Source organism: Phocoena phocoena, chromosome X (assembly GCF_963924675.1).
Source record: "Phocoena phocoena chromosome X, mPhoPho1.1, whole genome shotgun sequence".
Taxonomy (NCBI): domain Eukaryota; kingdom Metazoa; phylum Chordata; class Mammalia; order Artiodactyla; family Phocoenidae; genus Phocoena; species Phocoena phocoena.
This window is the reverse complement of record NC_089240.1, coordinates 105,053,138-105,075,150: the sequence shown is the minus strand read 5'-3', so window position 1 is coordinate 105,075,150 and position 22,013 is coordinate 105,053,138. Positions and strand designations below refer to the sequence as shown.

Sequence of the window (22,013 nt, the reverse complement as noted above, 5' to 3'; positions counted from 1 at the left end):
AGGGTTTGAAGCATAGAACTTTAAAATGATTCTCAACTCTAATGAACTGGTGTCTAGGAAGTGAGTCTGAAGTAAGATTTAAAAGATAGAAGGCAAACTTCCTGGAGGCCAGTATAAACAGAAAAGCACATTCTTTTTCATCACTAGTTATTTATGTGTTTCTGCTGTAGCCATCCTCCTTTTGGAGTCCCTAGGCTATCCCGATGTCTCTTTGATACCCAGTGGAGATGGCAGCTTCCAAAACCTCCTATATTGCCTTCTCTTCTCATTTGCATTGCAGGTGTTAAGCTCTGTGCAGCATTATGGGCCCAGGAACGGTTCTTAGATAAGTCCATAAGATGTAGGGAGTTTTATTCATTTTGATAGCAAACTTTATTAAACATTTTTTTCTACAATAGCTACATTCCCACAAGGCTGCTTCCATAAAGTTGTCAATAGGACCTGGTGTGAAATTAAATTCAAGTATATTTACCTTTGAAAGCTTCCTCCGTGGCCTCCTATTAACCATCCAGGGCAGGGGAAGTCCGAATGTAGATTTAAGGACTGCCATTACTTTTTGGTGCAAGAAAGCAAGATAAGAAAATAGATAATAATTGTTCCATCTCTGAATGAAAAGAGAAAAAAAGACCCTTTGTGCCTTTTCATAATGACCTTTTAAATAAATTAATGATTTTCTGAAAATAACGAATGTTTTAGTGAGTTAAAAATGGTTAACTCATTGTCAAATGTTACATTCCTGCCAGCCCAGTTGTTCAGCAAATGCCACGTGTCAGTTTCTTATCCAGTTCAGTTTTCTATCACAGGGATCAGAAAACAGGCCACCATAAACCTGCAAAAAGGAATCTGATGTCTTCACACAGATGTCAGAAGAATAACCTCTGATTGATAATAGGGTGGATATCCACACAGCCACTGGATTCATTCTCAGCTTTCTAAGAATCACCTAAATGGACTAGATACCACTTTCTTCCTCTTGCTTTTATTGCAGAATTCCAAGTCTAGACGAGAATTCCTCTAACCTGGAAATTTACTCTCTGAAGCATTGGTTCTCAATGCTTTAATTCGGTCATCACCTGTAGAGTCACCTGAGGTATTTGCTAGAATGTAGATTACTGGGCTGCATCCCTCAGAGGCAAATTCAGTAAATCTGGAGTGAAGCTCAGGTATCTGCATTTTAAGTGCCTCAGGTGATCCTACTGATATAGGTGGTCAAAAGGCCACAACTGAAGAAATGCTATTTCCCAGCTCTCTTTATAAATTCTCATAGTTTAATGGAAGATGCCGAGACTACTTACTAGAATATTTCCCTCTAATTGGAAATAGCTTATCCAAGTGAAACTAGATGAAGTAGATAATTTGGATTGAAAAGAAAAAACTGGTACATACGAGAAGTATGAGTGTAATGGGCTAGAACATAAAAGTCAGAATCCAGGAGTGCTAAGTTATGGAAAACTTCCAGAAAAGAATAATGAGAAGATTATTTTTTTTAAGCTACAGGAGTAAAACATGCATATCATAATAGTTCACGGACTTGGAATTTGATGCTATCATACTCAAATACAGTTTTAAACTAAAAACAGTTTTTAACGTCCTCGTCAGAGACTGATTTTTGTATAACTTTATACCTCTTCAATCAAGTTACTTAACACAAGACTTATCAAAGTACTGTTGCATTGCACATCTTTATGTCACCACAACTACCTATGGGCACCTTCAAAGCCTTCTCAATTCCCCTGAAACCTATTCTTCTCTAAGAATGGATTGAAGGGAAATTAGTGGCAAAGAACTGATAAGCATTTACAGTCAAGAAAGCATTTCTCAACAAAATACTTAGGTTCTAATGCTTTTAGTGGTGGTGAATTTAATATGAACACTTAACTTTAAAAGCTTTCCGTTGTCACTTATTAATGAAAATGAAATACTGATTATCGTATTTAAGCTGTCAAGATAGTAGATTAAACATTTTAGGTGCTAGAGAAGAAATTTTTATTTGCTACAACCTAAATTTGAAAAATAAACAATAGACTTCGTTTTCTGGGTTACATTTTAAAGTCCATTTTGCTTTTGAGAAATGACTTATAATCCTGGTACATTTTTAGCTTTATCGTGAATGTCTCATAAGAAGACAACTCATCTAGACCCTTTATGCACTTTAGAGGTGAGGTTGGTTTTTAGTTTCATTCCTGAATAGCCAATTCAGCAAATCCAGGGCGCTTTTAATAATTCGGTACTGCATATGACATCTTACAGAAATCTTTGGCATCTGATTTTAAATAGTAAGCGCTTTGTGGACAGCAGGGGGCAAAGATTGTTACAGGCCCAGAGTTTTCGCAATTTAGAAAAAAATTAAGGACTCTACAATCTATAGGTTTGTTCTTTTTTTTCTTTTTCTCTCTATTAACAGAAATAATGGATGACTGTTCAACCAATTGCAATGGAAATGGAGAGTGTATCTCTGGCCATTGTCACTGCTTCCCAGGATTCCTTGGGCCTGACTGTGCTAGAGGTGAGGTTGCTCTGTTACACTGATTGATTAGGGAGCTCAATGTCGTTTGAGAACTCAGAATTAGTAGCAATAGGAGGAAGAGGAGGGACAGGAGTGGCAGTAGCAGCAGCAATAGCAACAACACCCGAACTGCCGCTACCAAAAGCTGAGCACTTGCTCTGCCAGGCACTGTTCTAAACACTTTGCAGTACTTCTTTTAATTCCTACATCCTACGATAGTCCTACGATGTAGATCTATTATCACAGTTTTATGGGCAAAGAAATAACCTCAGAGAGGTGAAATACCAGGGTTATCTAACAGCTGGGATTTGTACCTGGATCCTCTGACCCAACCACTCCATGATACTTCTATTCCCTTCATAAACTCATTTATAATGGATGAACTTTAAGAAAGGGCAGAGTGGTAACTGGTTGTACACACCAGGGTAAACAGGAAGGGGTAGACAGTCACCAAATCCGTGAGTAGCCTAGAAAGGAAAGACTGGAAAGGCAGAAGTTAAACTTTCAAACTTTACTAGACTTAAACTAGACTTGCCCATAGTTTAATTCTTGAAAAGCTGTAGATAAATCACACTGTGTTTTCCCCATAGACTTCCAGTTATTACTTTAGAGATGCTTTCTGCTCATTCGCAATGTGTTCGTAAAGTTCTCAGTCTGCTAATGCTTTAATCTCAGGTTTCTCAGCCACTCCGTTTTCTTTAGATTAAATTCTATTCAACAGAGAATTCTTTTTTTTAAATTTAATTTTATTTATTTTTTATATAGCAGGTTCTTATTAGTTATCTATTTTACACATATCAGTGTATACATGTCAATCCCAGTCTCCCAATTCATCCCACCACCACCACCACCACCCACCCCCGCTTTCCCCCCTTGGTGTCCATACATTTGTTCTACATCTGTGTCTGTATTTCTGCCTTGCAAACCAATTCATCTGTGCCGTTTTTCTAGATTCCAAATATATGCGTTAATATACGATATTTGTTTTCAACAGAGAATTCTACAGCATTTGCTAGGTTCCAAGTTCTCTGATAGATCTTGAGGAGGTGGGAGGTAGAAGTAGAGGTGATGGCTGGTATTGAAAAAATGAATAAGACAAGGTACAGGCCCTGCCCTCAGGAAGCCCATATTTTTAATAAGGAGACATACAGTGACAAAGCGGAGTGAGTGTTCTAATAAAGGTCTGCACAGTGTGGGGTAGGCACAGACATCTGTCCAGCATAAATCTCTTTAAATGCACAACTTTTTAAAGATAACATTCTATAATACGAATAACTCCCTACTAGTTTTACAGATTTTCAGGGTTTTCTTCCTGAAAGTAGCATACATCTGCTTGAGGAAGAAAAACCATAAAAGAGAAAAATCCTAGCTTATAATAATGATGATAATAATAATTGTTTAAGAGTATGGTGGAATCAAAAGCAAGTACTTGAAATAATTTCTCCACTCAGGATGATTTTATAATTTATCTTTCCCCCAATCCCATAAGAGGAAAATTCTGTTTGTAATCACGAACATGTGCCGATTTAATAAATGGTAAGACAGAAATAGTACAATTTTTTTTTACCAGAAATATTATACGAGAATCGATAGAGAATTGCTCTTTGGAGATTTTAAAAGCATTATGCGAACATTACAAGTTCATTTGCCAACCTTCAGATTCATGCCCTGTGCTGTGTGGTGGGAACGGAGAATACGAGAAAGGACACTGTGTCTGCCGAAATGGCTGGAAAGGACCAGAGTGCGACGTTCCAGAAGAGCAATGCATTGACCCAACGTGCTTTGGCCACGGCACCTGCATCATGGGAGTCTGCATCTGTGTGCCAGGATACAAAGGAGAAATATGCGAGGAAGGTCAGAGCCCTGTGTTAATCTATAGCTCCAGGCTTTTCTCTCACTGAATTGTCCAAGGTGTCATTCTGGGTTTCTAGTAGAGATGTAAGTGGTCTTTGCAAACCATTAAATGCTCAACATGTCTCCTTCGTACATGGAGCGGGGGAGTTCGTGTCTCTTCTGACAGCCTCTAATATTAACATGAGGCTTTATCTGTGACCCTTGCAGAGCAGTAGTGAAAAATGGCATTTCCCCCCTCGTTTTAACACTGTTTTATAACTTGAGAATTTCCATACTGATGATTTTAGGTGTTAATTTACATGCTTTCATTATTACAGAGTGCACTAGGCTACATCTTACTTTAAAGCACATAATAAAAATAATACGTGCACATTTGGAACCATTTCACGAATGTTTTCTTTGGGAGTGATTTGTAATTACCATTATTATTATTGCTTTATATTGTTTATTTTTACATACCTCCTGCTGAAACTTGACGTCCATGCCTAAGGAAGTAGACTTACCACTAATGAGTTTTGAGGCAGTGCCTTTATATTAAAATTCACCCCCAAAGGAGCCTTTACACATACACACACAATAGTTTTATCATTTACAAAACATACTTCAAAATAGTAATAGTTTTATAATTTAAAGAAGACACATTGGAAAATAAATTTACTAGTAATCAGACCTTTTTCATGTCACATTCCTCAAATAAGACTGTTTTCAGAAATAATATTAAACCATTACCATGGGAGATGGTCTCATCACAACTGTTGTTCAGGAAAGAGACTGCTGAAAATGCACTATAATGGCTTTTTAAAGATGGCTCATTGAGACGATTACACAGCATTTTAAAGAGTTTAATCTCATTCCACTCCATGAGCAAGCCAGAGTTTAGCTTCCCACTTCCCATTAGCCATAGTAGAATTTTGGTGTAAAGATTGTATCTGTTCCAATATGAATGTCATTGGGCCTAGGGAAGGCAGTAGAGTTCCTGAGTTACTTTTGGAAGCTGTTTTTATGGGAATCCATCTGCAATCATGATATTTAAGTTGTACATTCAGATGCTATATGGACACACAGACATTCACCAAAAAATGGTGTCTATCACAACATCTACAATCTGCCCTGAAAAACATTTAACCTAATTAATTTAGACCCTTCCAATTTAAATCTTGTAAGTCGTTGGAAAAAAGACTTAGCTTATGTTTGCCTTCTAGGGGCCACTAAGAAAATTTACAGAATAACCAAGATAGCAAGGAATACCATGTTTAGAGGTATAAACTTTTCAAATACAGTTTTTTAACAAAAAATATTTTAAGTCAGACATCACAAACCAGGAGCTCACAGGTTGAACTGGGCCCATGGATGGGTTTTGTTTGATTCACAAAGTGGTAGTGGTGGTGTTTTCGTTGTTGTTTAATGTGACGTATTTCCCAAAATTTAAAATAGAGAAATGTCATATAAAAGTCTCTGTTTCTAGCTTCTCTTGAACAACTAGAAAATCTGGTAACCTTGGACCCACATTCCTATGTGGTGGTAATGATTGTAGCCAATTAGCAGCAGATTCCTTTAAACTGGACACTTATTCCCAGCACACCTTGTTTGTTTGTTTTTTTAATTGTTGAATTAATGTACTTTATTTTTTAGAGAAGTTTTAGGCTGATATAAAAATTGAGCAAAAAGTACAGAGTTCCCATATAGCCCTCACCCCTACACACACACACACACACACACACACACACACACAAACACACACACACACACACAGTTTCTCCTATTATTAACACCTTGCATTAGTAAAGTACCTTTGTTACAATTGATGAACCAATATTGGTACATTATGATTAGTAACTAAATAAAGCCCATAGTTTACTTAGGGTTCACTCCTGGTATTGTGCATTATATGGGTTTTGCTGAATGGATAATGTCATGTATCCACCATCATGGTATCATCCAGAATCATTTCACTGCCCTAAAAATCCTCTGTGCTCCACCTATTTATCCCTCGTCCTACTCCAGCCCCTGGCAACCACTGAGCTTTTTACTGTCTCTGTAGTCTTCCTTTTTCAGAATGTCATATAGTTCGAATCACACAGTATGGAAAAGTTAAAACTGGCTTATTCCATTTAGCAACATGAATTTGTCTCCTCCATGTCTTTCCATGGCTTGATAGCTCATTTACTTTTCACTGAATTTCCATTGTCTTGATATACCAGTTTGTTTATCCATTCATCTATTGAAGGACATCAAGGCTGTTTCCAAATTTAGGCACTTATGAATAGAGCTACTGTAAACATCCATGGGCAGGTTTTCGAGGGGGTGTAATTTTCAACTCATTTGACACCCTGTTTTCTTACATCCAGCCCATCTCATTCATGTATACTACCAACCTGGTCCTTTCAGCCATATGACTTTGTGCCTCTTACTTACGTATGACTTGCCTATTCATTGAAGGTGGCCTTCTAAAAAAAGAAACTATATTAAGTTAAATACTATATCATTTATTAAGATTATTGTATTTTGATGTAATAAAATTACCTCCTTCTGAAACAATATTCTACATTTTAGACTTTTCCTCTCCCTCCAAATAATGAACAGATGAAATCAGATGTACCTTCTGGTGTTTATTTGCTGATTAGCTCAGGTATTAAAGCATTGTGCTAATGATCCTGAGATCATGGGCTAATTATAATGGCAATAACACTAATTATAATACTGCTTAGTTAGACTTACTCTGTTCCATGGTACATGCCACACCCTAAAAGTAGGCCAGTCTTGCAGATGATGGCAGATTGTATTAGTCTGTTTCCATTGCTGGAAAAGTAAATCAAAGCATACATCCTCATCATGGTTAAGTTATTTTGGTCTCATCTTATTTGTATGGGAAGATCAAAAATTTGGAAATCAACTTTCCCATTTCCCGTGGGATGGTCACTCAATTAAAAGCACAAAATGATTTTCCCCAAGGCAAACATAGGAATCTACTTCTAAAATAGAGTGTTTGTTAGAATGTGTCCAAAAATTTCCAGACTTCACAGAATCTGAGACAAATATAATTGAGTCTGTGATATTCTAAAGCATTGAAAACTATGTCACAGCATCCTGGTAAAAAGAGAAGCCACGAGGAAAAGAATTTTGAAATTACGTTAAAAATGTTTCATTTTCAGTGCTTCTTAGGGATAAATGAGAAATTATAAGAAATTGATTATATTGTATGATTTCATGAAACAGCAGTCACCTCACCTAATACCTTAAATAATCCAAACTTAAATATATATAAAAACTCCTCTAGACACATCAAATAAAAGCCATTTCTGGGAACTATGATTCCAATTTCAGAAAAGACAAGGAATGACTTACTAAAAATTCTTGATCTTTCTTACAAAGCCAAGGAATTCTTATTGAAGGCCCACACTGGTCCACCGACCCATTTGCGTGGGAGTACTTATACACTGCTCATAATTTCACATAACATATGTGTGGTTTCCTTCCTCTAAATTTAGGTTGCAACCTTTATGATAGCCTACCATGTTTTTAAGTGCTAATAATATTCTGATTTGAACACAGCGTTTACATGAGTCATTTTATTGCCTAATTAAAACAGCATAAATGATAGAATATTAGGAAATCAATGTACCTCAGTTTCATTGTCCTGAGGTAAACTGGCCACACCTGTTTACTTTCAACCTTTTCCCTCCTTTTTGGGGCCTTCAGAGGACTGCTTAGACCCAATGTGTTCTGGCCATGGCATCTGTGTAAAAGGAGAATGTCACTGTTCTACTGGTTGGGGAGGAATCAACTGTGAAACGCCACTTCCCATATGTCAAGAGCAGTGCTCAGGACACGGGACTTTTCTCCTGGACACTGGAACATGCAGCTGCGATCCCAAGTGGACAGGATCTGACTGCTCAACAGGTATGTCAGAGTTTTCTTCTTGTTCTTCCTTCACTCCCAAGTTCTTACTGGTCTTTACCTTAAGGTAGTGTCTCTTAAACTCTGATCTGTATGCCTTCGTGGGTTATAAAGGGCTTCCAGGTATTCCCTAGGCTAGTATTTTACTGGATTTTCATATACAACATACTGCTGGGCTTTTAATCGTATTTTTCATTGTCATAGTTCTGTAGTTGAACTTCTGTCCTCGTTCTGTATTCTCCTGTAGTTATTTCATCCATTCTCAAGTCTTTTGTTATCAGTTCTATACAGATTATTTGAAATCTATGTCTTCCCCAAATTTAAGTAGTCCTTCCTTTCCAGCCATCTGCAGAATATTTACACTGGGTGTCCCATCATGTAAAAACTCAACTTAGCCAGGCACTTTACTCTATTTCTATATTGCCATGTTCCTGCCCAATTAATAGTCCCACAACTTTGCTTCTCTACCCTAACATCATCCACAGTTCTCTGTTGTCTATAGAAAACCTTCAGATATCCTAGCCTGTTACCAAAAGCCCAGTACAAACTATTCCATATCTCTCTCTCCAGCCTATCTTCTACTTCTGCTTCCTGCATAAATCCCTCCTTGCACTAAAGTGATCTGTATGCTCTCCTTACCCCCACTTTTCTTTATGCCCTTTCCTCAGCAGGAATCCTAGTCCCTCTCCACCTGTGAAAATTCAACTCATCCACCCAGACCAACTACCGTTTTAGCCATTTTATAAAACTTTTCCTGATCACATCAACAGGATCCTCTGAAATCCTACCGCACTCATTGCTAGAGAATCAAAAAGGCATTGTGGGACTTCCCTGGTGGCGCAGTGGTTGAGAATCCGCCTGCCAATGCAGGGGACACGGGTTCGTGCCCCGGTCTGGGAAGATCCCACATGCCGCGGAGCGGCTGGGCCCGTGAGCCATGGCCACTGAGCCTGCGCGTCCGGAGTCTGTGCTCCTCAATGGGAGAGGCCACAGCAGTGACAGGCCCGCGTACCGGGGGGGAAAAAAAAAAAAAAAAGGCATTGTGATGTAGGTATTTGAGTACGTGACTTGTTTTTCCACCTAAACCAAAAATAAGGGATCGTTCTTTATATATTTTTTTCTTATCCTCAGACCATGTGCTCATTAAGTGAGTAGAATTAATAAGTAATAGCTCTTACAAAGCCTCTGCTGATGAATTTTGTTGTGGATGTAAAATGGCACGTGATAAGCAAGAAGGACAGGTGCTCTGTGAGCACCTGAAATAGTTTTGAACCAAAAATCTGCAATCCTGTACTATAAAGAAACAGGAGAATCGCTCTGTTAAGGGAATTAATTCTAACCTAATACTTCACTGTACAAAATTTTGTGCCTCACATAGAAATAATATGGGAGAAAGGATTGCATTTTACAATTTCAGAAAATGATTAAAATGCTAAAGACAGTGTAATAATAACTAAAATGCAAATCTTAAAAATCACTCATTTATACACTTAGCAAATATAGTGTGCCTACTATGTGCTTGGCATGGTGCTTGGTGCTGGGGATATAGTGATGAACAAGATGGACGTGGTCCTTGCACACAAGGAGCTAGTGGAGAACACACATTGAACAATTAGAAGATAGTTAACAAAAAGGAAGTAACTGCATATTAGGGGACTGTACAGTATAGCTCTAACCTGATTATTAATTTATTTACTAAATGTTATTAAATACCTTCCATCCTTCCATGTGTCAGATATAGTATCATGGCCTAGAGCATACACTTACATAACAAGTATTGTGTATTAGGCACTTTCCTAATTGTTGGACTTATGTTCACTTAATCTTCATAACAACCCTATGAGATAAGTACTGTAATTAGGCCCACTTCACACATGAGGAAACTGAGGCACAGAGAGATTAAATAACTTGCCCAAAGTCACCCCTATAACAAGTATCAGAGTCAGAATTTGGACTGAGGTATTCTGGCTTCACACTCCATGCACTGAACCATTGTACTATACTGTCCTCTGGGAGCGTATCACCTAATTCACCATGTATAAAGAGGTATCATTGCTAGGCTGTGTCCAAGGCCATGTACTGCAGAGCACAAAGAGGGGAGCATGGGTTATTTGAGAAGAAACCCTATAGCCAAGAAGACTTTGGAAAAGTCTTTTTTTAAATTTTTTTTAATTTTATTGAAGTATAGTTGAATTACAATGTTGTGTTAATTACTGCTGTACAGCAAAGTGATTCAGTTATACATATATATACATTCTTTTTCATATTCTTTTCCATTACGGTTTATTACAGGAGATTGAATGTGCTATACGATAGGACCTTGTTACTTATCCGTTCTACATATAATAGTTTACATCTGCTAATCCCAAACTCCCAATCCATCCCTCCCTCACCCCCCCTTGGCAACCACAAGTCTGTTCTATATGTCCGTGAGTCTGTTTCTGTTTTGTAGATAGGTTCATTTGTGTCATATTTTAGATTCCACGTATATGACAGGGACATAATAGGGGCTCAATAAATGTTTGGCCAATGGACAATTAAATGAGGAGGTTAGAATGGTGCCCTAGCTCTCACATCTAGGGGCAAACTGCTTTGCCTCTCTGGCTTTAGTGCACTAGAATCCTTAAGGGTGCTGAGACAGGTGAACTAGAGGCTACCACATTTGTGAAACATTGAACCACATATCTCTGCACTTTTTCTATTAAACAAATTTTCCTTGAGCACTTACTGTGTGCCATGTGCTAGCTCTTGGGATATATCAGTGAGGAATACAAAGATTCCTGCACTAGTGGAGCTTGCAGTCTGGCTGGGAGAGATAGACAGTAAACGATGAACAAGAAGTGTACAAGTTTTTGAAACATGAGGAAACTGAGGACCAGCGAGGTTCAATGACTTGTCCAAGGCCATAGACCTGGCTAATTTGCAAACGTGCAAGTAGAAACCAGGGCTGTTGATTTCATTCTACATCTAGCGTTCCTTCTAGCCTCCACCCTCACCCCCACCAAAGGAAGAGTTAGACAAGGAGCCAGGGACTCAGGTGTATAGATTAGCTTACTGAAAAGGGAAAGTTCAAGAAGATGAAGGGCATCAAATATCAAGTGCATGAATGACACATTCTTGTCCAGATACAATGTAGACTAAACGTAGACTGAATTAGAATGCATACTAAAGCCACGTTCATCCATTCTAGACCCAGTAGAAAAAACACTGGAAGCATCTCTTGCTCAAAGAAACAAAAGAGTGAATAAGTATGATCCAAAACTTTGCAGCCTTTCAGGAAAAAGGCTTCCTAATAAAACTACCAACTTGAAAAATAGGGGGAGGAAATGCCTTCCAGATCTCCGGTGTCATGGTATAAATAGTCCTTCTGTGATTTTTAAGCTCCATAAAGGTTGTTCCCACAGAGCATACTTAACCATCGAGATGATCTCACTGTGCAGACTTTTAATTGAGTGTGCTCAGTACAGGATGCAATTTAACATCTGATTCTTATAATGGATCATGTCACTTCAAAGGTGGTGGATATGCTCTTTGCCATTGATCATTTTCTTCCTCTAAGCGCATGACGCTTAGCTGTTAGCATGTTAACTGTGCTGCTCTGATACCAAGGGGACTGCAGTGAATGGTTTACTGATTACTTTCAGTCTGTTTTCTAGGTACGTTGAGTATTGTTAGTGGCAGTGAATTGATACTTGATACAGGATTCTTTAACCTGAAGGTCTCATGGTACTTCACAAAGGTTAACTCATTAGTCTTTAAAAATACCTCAAGAGGAATACAATAGAAGCTAGTTATAACATAGTTTAGATTTGGATATACCGCAGGTCAAATCATACTCCCTTAAAATAGAACTCCTTGCCATGAAATCTCAGTAATACATTTAGCCTGTACTGAAGATACTGGCCTTTGCTTCTAATACCAGCATTGTAAAATGCATCTACTACATGTCTTTCATAAAATCTGGCTTCTCCTAGTCACATAGTCTTTGAAGGGGAGCACAAAAGCTCATAGAAGGTAAGCATTCACAAAGAGAGGACAGCTTCTGCTCTTTCTACCATGATTACCTCTCATTATACTGGATCTTAGAACTGGATTAATCAGCTAGAGAGATGGAACATTACGCCCTGAAGTATTTCTGAACCTCAGGTATATATATATATTTTTTTGCTATATATTTTTTGTTTTTGCTATATAACAGAAGTCATCTGAGGTACTATCATCATGTACCCCTTCCAAGCCGGGTTAGTTCCTGAAGATCCCAGGAGGCTTTGTTATAAGGATATTTGTTTTCAGGCTATCCTATGACATGTGGCCATCTTGTCCATCAGAGAGATGACACTGCGTGTGTGTATTTGTGTGCGTGTGCACCTGTGTGTCTATTCACAGCACAGTGACTTTGAGTGACTAATTTAACTTCTTTGAGTTTCAGCTGCCTCATTTTTGAAATGGTAGAAGATTAGCCAAATGACCCTTGAGGCCCCTTTCAACACTGAGATCTATGATTCTTGATACTGTTTATTGAGCTGTTGACACTGATTATGAATGGTTCATGGATGTAGTCCATAAACTCTCTTAACTCCATATTGTTTATGGTGAGGAAATATTAATTGTAAATAGTTTTGTTTTCATTATAAGGACAAACATACTTTGATATATAGACCATGCTGTTTGAGAATCTACCTCTATTTGTAGAGATATATATGCACACACACACATATACATGTGTATATATAACAATGTCTCGTTATGTTTTTAAGTGTTGCCTAATGGATGGTGATATGCATCTACTAATAAAACGGATAATTAGAGAAGGAAGTTGTAAAAGACTCATATAATTATTATTGCTAGGAAAACTTTCCTTGATTACACAAGTATCATATGCTTTTAAAACATTATTTGTTTTCCCCTTTATTGAAAGTGCCAATAATCAAAAGATTTTCATCTGATTCTACATACCTATCGTATACAATGCATCACTTTCCTGCAATTTCCAGGTATTGATTAGGCCATTTGAAATGATTAGTGCGTACGCTGTATTTTTCCTACAGATATTACAGTAACAGCAGGGTTGTACCTGCCATTTGATAAAGAAGCTTTGTTCAAAATCTAATGTACATGCTGCGGGCACAACGATATAGTCATTCATCATGCCACTGAAGAGAAAAATCCACTCATATATAAAGTAACTACCATTAAGTATCTCAGTAGAAAAGAGATAATCAATGTACCCAGATTAGGAACCTAGGATTGCAGGTACTTTTCCCTCTTCAGTTCGGGGAACACACTTGAATTTCTTAGGCACAGTAGCTGAGTTCTCAGAAGAAAAGTTTCTATTAATTAGTAAACAATGTTAATATATTATAATGCTACAAATTCCCTGGACTTAAAGAAAAGCTCAAATATAGACAACTAGTCACCAAAACATGATGGGAAGTACTTTTTAGCGTACAGGGACAAAAGGCTTATGACTAATTCGTATGTAGGCTTAATTATTTTTAACTTGCATTCAAAGTATGACAACCTCTGATCAAATTTATTTTAAAGTAATTCTTTTTCTACTCAGTAAAAAAATAAAGGGTAAACCTTAAGTTGACTCTGATTTGATTGATTTAATAAAACAAACCCCTGCTTGAAACATAGTGGCTACACCATCAACACTACAGTGAGGTCAAAACATTAACTGTAGATTTACTGAATCAGTAAATGAAGTTCATTGGTGACACTAGAAATATAACCCAAGAGCATCCTTAATAGAATTTCAATTCAAATTAAGTGTGTAAGATGGAATCCACATAAATATTTTTGAGAGGTAGATATGAAATGGAAAAAAAATCATACTATTATCATGATTTCCTAGCAACACATCCTACTCAGAGATGGTTTGACACCCCCTAAGTTTTTTTTGTCTCAAGTGAGAATAGAAATTGAACCCCAAAATATTCTCAGATTCAAAAATCCCTTATTTTTATAAAAGAGAGTTCATTTAATAGCCATAAGATTATATACACAGTGTGGTGATTCAAAGCGCATCAAATATCAAATGTTTTCAAAATACGTCTTTTACATTCTGTTCTGAGACAATAAAAACCATGCCTGTTCTGACATCATTAGCAGGCTGCAATGCAAAAATCCAGCGAAACTTTTGACAATTTGACAAGTTTGAAAAAGGAGGTACATTTGCAGCTTCCTCTCTGTAAATCTGAGCTAACTCTGCTGACTGTTCCAGGACATTAAAGCTTTAAAATTGTTTTTCAAACCAGGGACATATATTAAAATAAGGTGGCAACTGTGAAGCATGAAAATGTAATTAAGTAAGCATGAGTGTGAAGATGCATGCTTACTTACATGGTTAAAGTACAGTTAATAATAAGGAACGCGTTGGGACAGACCAATAGGGGCATCAAAAGAAAACAGGAAAATTCTGTGCTTCACTATTAAATGCATTCCTCTCATTTACCCAAAGTCTTATTCTGAATTCCAATTCATTTTCTATTTGGCATTTTTCTCAATTCACATTTATCTACATGAAATGAAAACAGACCCAGAAAAGGGTGTATCTAGAAGGTGTATTTGGCCCTGTAGGTGAGATCCTGCAGGGCAAATGGCCACCTGGGTGCCCACCTCCACAGTCTGACCTGTCGCCTGCTTCTCTAGTGGAGATGGCTGAGAGAGCTCGAAGGAAGCCAGAAATCAAGTGTGCACAGTCGGTGGCCAGGACATGGGCAAGGATCAGAATAAGTTGTCCCAGTCCTGTGCAAAATCAAATGATTAGAGATATTGAAGAGCACCCCATACATCTCCCCCAAATAAACTGAAGGATACTTTCCTTCCTGTAATTAAAACTTCCTGCGTTTATCTGTTGGTTTTAATTTTTTCTCCAAATACTTACATATCCATTTTCTTCATTTCATTATTATGGCCATAAGCCGGGGTCATTATTAGAATGTGGATTGTATATTGAGCTTTAATGATACAAGATACCTCCAGGACTGTTCCAGAGATTTGCTCTACATGTATTCTTCTGAGTCATTGGAAAGAAGAAGAGGCATAGGAAGGACAGAGATTAGTCCTTCATTAAAGAGTAAGGACAATACATTTTTACCTGGAAACTTAATAAGGTGGAGCTCATAGAAATTCTGAATGGGTACTTGCCTCTGCTATAAAGAACTTGACTTGTACTTGTACTTCCACATTCACAATAACCTAGCAAACAGGTTTCTATTACTCTCGTAACATCCATAAGGTCTAAGCAGGGTTGGTAATAAGTTTCCTCATTTTATAACTGAAGGAACTAATTCGCTGTGAGACACAGGGAAAAAGTTACTTTATTGTGTATGCTTCAGAGTTGAGGTTGGCAATAGAATTCACAGCCCAGTGTCCTATCCTAAGGATCAGTGTGGATTAATTTTGTTTTTATCCTGCTTGTGACTTGCAGAGCTTCTTGAATATAAGAACCCATGTCTTATATACACTACCAAATGTAAAATAGATAGCTAGTGGGAAGCAGCCACATAGCACAGGGAGATCAGCTCGGTCCTTGTGACCACCTAGAGGGGTGGGATAAGGAGGGTGGGAGGGAGATGCGAGAGGGAGGGGATATGGGGATATATGTATAGCTGATTCACTTTGTTATACCGCAGAAACTAACACAACAGTGTAAAGCAATTATACTCCAATAAAGATGTTAAAAAAGAAAAGAACCCATGTCTTTCATAAATCATAGAAAATGTTCAGTCATCATCTCATCGAATCTTGATTTTCCCACTTTCTCTGTTACCTCCTTTCAGAAGTTCCATTAGACTGTCCCACTCTGGTCTCTATGTCTTTTATTATTTTTCCGATTTTACATGTCTTTGTTTCTCTGTTGTTTTATAGGTGACTTCTTCAAATTTGTCTTCTGGCTCACTAAATATCTCTTCATCTGTGTTTATTATGATGGTTAACCCTTCCATTAGATTTTAAATTTCAGTGATTTCTTTTAATTTCTAAAATTTTAATTTAGTTTTTTTTCAAATATGCCTCATTAATTTTTGGCAATTTCTTGCTCCTTAATTCTGTTTTTGTTTACTCTCTTTTCTTTAAACATACTAAACATAGTTATTTTATATGCTATATTTGAAAATAGATCATGTTAAGGCTTTGTGGGTCTGGGTCTGTGGTTTCTTGTTTCTGTCAACTCTTGTATATGATGGCTTGCTTTTTTGTTTCTTTTATTTTTTAATTGTTGGTTCAAATATGTTTAAATTCTGAGTCTGGGGAAGATTTACGTTTGTTTCTGTCAGAACCTGTCTGCACTACAGATCAGGGCAAACTTTATTTTTTTACTGTAGTATAGTTGACTTACAATATTATATTAGTTTCAGGTGTACAACATGGTAACTATTTGTACTAATTTAAAGTTTTTTTGTTTGTTTGTTTGTTTTTGTTTTTTTTTTGCGGTACGCGGGCCTCTCACTGTTGTGGCCTCTCCAGTTGCGGAGCACAGGCTCCGGATGCGCAGGCTCAGTGGCCATGGCTCACGGGCCCAGCCGCTCCACGGCATATGGGATCTTCCCAGACCAGGGCGCGAACCCGTGTCCCCTGCATCGGCAGGCGGACTCTCAACCACTGCGCCACCAGAGAAGCCCTAATTTAAAGTTTAAATTAAAAATCTCAGGTTACAGTTTTTCGGACCATACAGATGGTACAAATTCAGGCCCCAAACCCACATGAAACTTGGCTAGTCACCATGAAGTATCAGAGGAGGCTTGTTATTTAACATCCTCAGACCCAAGCCTGAGACAGATTATTTCCTTCTAGTCTGTTTCTGCAAGGCACATTTTCATCTAGATTGGTTTTAATATGGATCCCTGATCCTGTGCAGGCCCAAGGTTCAGCTAACAATCTGTTTCCCACTCTGGACTCTCACCAGAACTCTAGGTCACCCAGATCAGCAGATGCCTCTGGTGTACTGGCATACCTCTGACTCTCCATATAATCTTAAGCTAATCAGCCACTATGGATCTCAATTTATATACCTGCAAAATGTGTTTTTCAGATAAATTTGCATTTCAATTTATTTTTAATAATTAACGTTTTTCACTTTAAGTGGAGAAAAAATATTTAAGTTCTAATTAAATCAAGAATTTTTTCTACTATGGTGTGTGTGAACACATTAGTGTCCAACAAACCTAGAAGAGTTTATTCCAGCTAGCAAAATGGTTCAGTTAGTATGCATTGGAAGAATGTTCTGAGAAGTATTGTTCAAAAGATATTTCTGAAGCCATAGCAGTCAAAGTTAACGGTAGAGTCAAGAGTAAACAATTTCAACAATCAAAGAGAGCTTCCCACAGTTCTCTGCTAGGTCCATTCATTTTTAAAATTGAATTCTGCGTGTCAAGCAGTGAGAGGTAAAGCATTCTAAATACTACTGCCTGCTTTCATTTCCAGCCATCTTTGTTTATTTCTCCTTTGACAGACTTTTGGCATAATCATGGAATATTGACACTAGGTTAGATCTTAGAGATCACCTAGGTTTGCCCTTCCTGTTATAAAAGAAAACTGAGGCCCAGGTAGGTTGAATGATTTTGTGTAAGGTCAAGTAGCTAATTAGACATATAGTTAATATGAGAGACAAGTCTCGGGATTTCTGGTTTAGACCTTTTGTCCAATATACCATTCAGAGAGCCTTGTTCAAATTCAACAGATGTTACCTTTCCTTAGTCAGCACTGCCACTGAATCTCTGGAAAATTGGCAATGAGCATATATACAGGGCAGGATCCCAGCATCTGTCTCTTCCTTGACTATCAGAATGTTATGATTTAGGGGAGAAGTAGGTTGATGAAAGTGATCTGAGCCAGTGTTGGAAAAAAAAAACAATGTTATGAAAATCATCAGAGATTCAGCATAGAAAAATTCAGACAGAAATGAACTCAAATCCCAGCTCTGCTTCTAAGAGTTGCTGTGTGACCTTGAGTAAGTTAATTGGTTTCTTCGAGCCTCTCCTGTAAAATGGGGAAGTAATTCTTACTTTGTAGGGTAGTTGTAAGGGTTAAATGAGATAATATATCTGAAACACCTAGCATAGTGCTTCTCCCATAGTAGACATTAAATTATAATAATAAATGGTAGCCATTATTGTCATTATATTTCAATTCTCATTGTAAAGACACATTTCAAAGACAAATCTTTTGTAAGTAGAAGATAGATTAGTAGCTGTCTCAAAGAAATTCATTTTCAGACGTGGTAAAGCTGAATTAATTTAAAGGAGTATGAAAATTCTTTCTATTCCAAAGTCATTACATTTTTTTGGGTCCCTTCCCAAATGGTATTATTTCTTGTGTTTGTAGAATAGATGTTTCACTGAAAAGTTGGCTAAAAAGTATTTATTCTATCTCTTCACTCCCTTTACTTTAAGTCCTGCTATTCATCATAAAATCACATTCAAAGAAAATTTATATTCCTGATCTGTCTGCTAAGATTAGGTTCAGTAACAGGAAATACCTCCCTCAGGGGAGGCAAAAAAAAGAGTAGGTTTAACAAGATACAACTTTGACCTTACTCTCACACAAAAGAAATCTAGAGGTAGGCAGACCAAGACTTATATGATGACTCCAGAAAGAAAGTTTCTGCTGGCTCACACCTCTAGTATCCCTAAGATGGGACCCTTATCCTCATAGTACACAATGGCAGCCAGTGCTCCAGCCACCACATCTTCATTTCAGGCAAGGTGAAAGAATGGAGGAGAAAAGGGCCTGTCTCCTCTCTTTTAAGGAGACTTCATTGATGCTGCTGCTGGAAACATTTATTTATATCTCATTGACCAATAATTAAATCATGTGACCACACCTAGATGCAAAGGAAGCCAAGAAATGTAATCTTTATTTAAAGAAGCAATGTGCACAGCTAAATAACATCAAATTTCATTGTAGTTTTCTAGCTTCCAACCAATACACCAGGGCAACAAGATCACTTCCATGACTCACCATGTCCTCAACATAAAGCCAAACCCATAGCTCAATGGAAATAAAACTTTCTTTGTATTGGGACAGTGAGACACTTCACCTTGGAGAGACTAAATCTCTTCAAGATTTAGTATGGAAAATGAATTAAGGTATCTCCTTATTTGTTATTGTATTGATAACATGTTGAAATGATAATATTTTTGACATATTGGGTTAAATACAATATATTATTAATTTCACCTGTATTTAAAAATTTTTAATGTGGCTACTAGAAAATTTAAAGTTACATCTGTGGCTTGCATTTGAGTTTCACATTATATTTCTATTGGACAGCATTGCTCTAGCATATGGCAGTATTAAGTTTAGCCTGGAAAATATAACTAAATGTATCTTCTAAATTAAACTGAACATAATATAACTAAATGTATCTTCCAGATTAAACTGAACATATTCAGATAGCAAGATAACTTGAATAAGCACCTTGTAATGTAGGATTGTCAACAAAGTCAGCTATATGTGGAAAAGGGTTTACCAAAAATGATGATTTGGGTTTTAGTATAATTGATCAACAGTCCTTTTTGGCACTAAGACACCAAGGGTAGCCATTATTAAATCCAGTTCTAGTTTATAACAATAAACCCATAAGAAAGAAGTATAAATGAATGCTTATACTTATATTTCCTAAGACAGGAGAAGCATCAAGTCATTATACTCAGAGTTCTGCAAAATATGATAAAGAATACAAATGTGGGACAACAGTAGAATAATTAAATGCCTAACGATAACCTACTTCTTGTATAGAACATAGGCCTGTGAAGCCCAAACTTTTAATCTCTCAAGAAGGAAACCAGCATATGTTTTAAATAATATGTCTAATGAAGTAATAGGTTTCTAACTTGGATGGACGAAAGAGTTTTTACGTCATAAAATGAGTTAGAACACTCTTGAGTCCAGCCAGAAAACCTATAGAGATAATAAACAAACTGGCACGGATTAGAGCTTGTCATTCAGAGTGGCTCTTGGGTGGTTCTTCAACCATGAAATCTTCCTCAGCTGCTTTATTTAGCTTGTTTAAAAAATCATGTGTGCTATATAAGGGGGAATTACTAAAACATAGACAGAGGTGGCTCGGGATCACCAAGTTGTCAGTCGTCATCTGAGATGCCATGACCTTGCTCTCTAAGTACATACCTGTGTAACTACCACAGACCCTGGCCTCTTTACGGAACAATCAAATTCAGATCTTTCCACAAGGTCATATGAAATCTGAGTTTTTACTTAGCAATAAGCTTTTCATAAACACAGCTTGACTTTGATAAAAATCCAATGGCCTCTTTTTATTTAGGAAGGTCACCACGTTTGTTTTTCTCTATCCAGCATTCTTGGCAAACCAGATACTAGGACAGTAGAGACAGAGTGTATCCATTTTAATTATCATCATCCCATTCATAATGAGAGATGTCCCTCGCTTAAGGACCATGAGGGAAGGATTGAAACGGTCCTTGGGAATCAATGGAGTGTGATAGCTCCCAGTCCATCTCAATCCTCTCAGCCTCCTGGCATTGTTAGTCCAAACATAAATGCAAGAAAGCTCTAGAACAGCTATACCAAGGGTTAAAATAGTGACAAAATTATTAATTTCTGCCTGTTTTGTAATATCCATCTAAGCAAGGTAGTGAGAAAGAGAAGCTAATCCTACTCAATAATCCTATATAGCAAATAAAATCTATAATGTTGGCCTCCAGGCTAGATACAGACAAAGTTTCTTGTACATTTATCCCACATCCTACTCTTCAGTACCAGCAGGTTTGGTGCATAAAAACATTTTTTATGTGTGAGGAAATTTCCTTTTGGGTTAATACATCTCCCGCTAAAAATGTATCTCTCTCTAAAAGGTTGGTTCCTGGGGAAGCAACCCACATAGTCCCTGAAGACTTCTGGTAGAAAGCAATAGGATCCACCACCATCCTAGAATTCAACTCTTAAGATATGACTAATTCTACCAAAAGGAGCAGAGAATGGATAAAAGTTTAAAGATGATTTTAAAAGGGCTGTATATCTAAGCAAACTGTGTGCACCTTGACAGGAGATATACAAGGGTAAAGGCAAATCATTTCCAGATTGTCAGCAAACTGAATCAGGACCAAAAGGAAGACAGTCCAGTATATAAGTCAGACATTCAACAGCGGTTCACCTTACCTCTGCTACGTGTTGTAGTTGTTATTGTTTCTTAGCTAAGTGGAGAGGGAAAGAGGCAAAACTGTCATATATGGGAAGATACCTATGTTAAACACAAGGTCTCATGAACATGTTTAAACCAATCAGGAAAGACAGTGTAACAACAGGGTCTCTACCTGTGGATTTCCAGCCTGGGATGTACCAGAAAAATCCTGGTCATCAAAGAACACTTTGGTGACTCTGAGGACTCCATTTTATATAGATAGATACATCCAATATAATTATTATATAGTACATTGTCTGTTGAAGCTTCTACCAACACTGGACAAATTCAACCTAATCTGGCAGACAAAAACCTCTGTCTGCAAAGTTGGAAGACCCCCTATTTCTGCAAATGTATTAGACATACCTTTTCTGGCCCAGGTAATCTGTACCATGGTGGGGCTCATTAATTACTATAATGATGATTATGATAACAATAATAGTGACAAAGATATTACATTTATTGAGCTCTTACTATCTACGTGCTTTACAAATATTATCCATTTAATCTTCATGACAAGTCAGTATTTCCAAAGTATTTTCTGTACAACTGTTTACTGCAAGATGTTATAGACAAACAAAAACCATTCTA

The 22,013-nt window shown here is 37.3% G+C and overlaps 1 protein-coding gene across 4 annotated transcripts in view; it reads left to right on the top strand.

Moving 5' to 3' along the window:
• The window catches only part of TENM1 (teneurin transmembrane protein 1), a 572,765-nt gene that overhangs the window by 303,955 nt on the left and 246,797 nt on the right, over positions 1–22,013 (top strand). For all 4 annotated transcript variants that reach the window (XM_065900559.1, XM_065900557.1, XM_065900558.1 and 1 more), the window contains 3 exons: positions 2,405–2,506; positions 4,166–4,360; positions 8,060–8,260. In XM_065900559.1, coding sequence (XP_065756631.1) covers positions 2,405–2,506; positions 4,166–4,360; positions 8,060–8,260 — 498 coding nt within the window. The remainder of the gene's footprint in view (positions 1–2,404; positions 2,507–4,165; positions 4,361–8,059; positions 8,261–22,013) is intronic.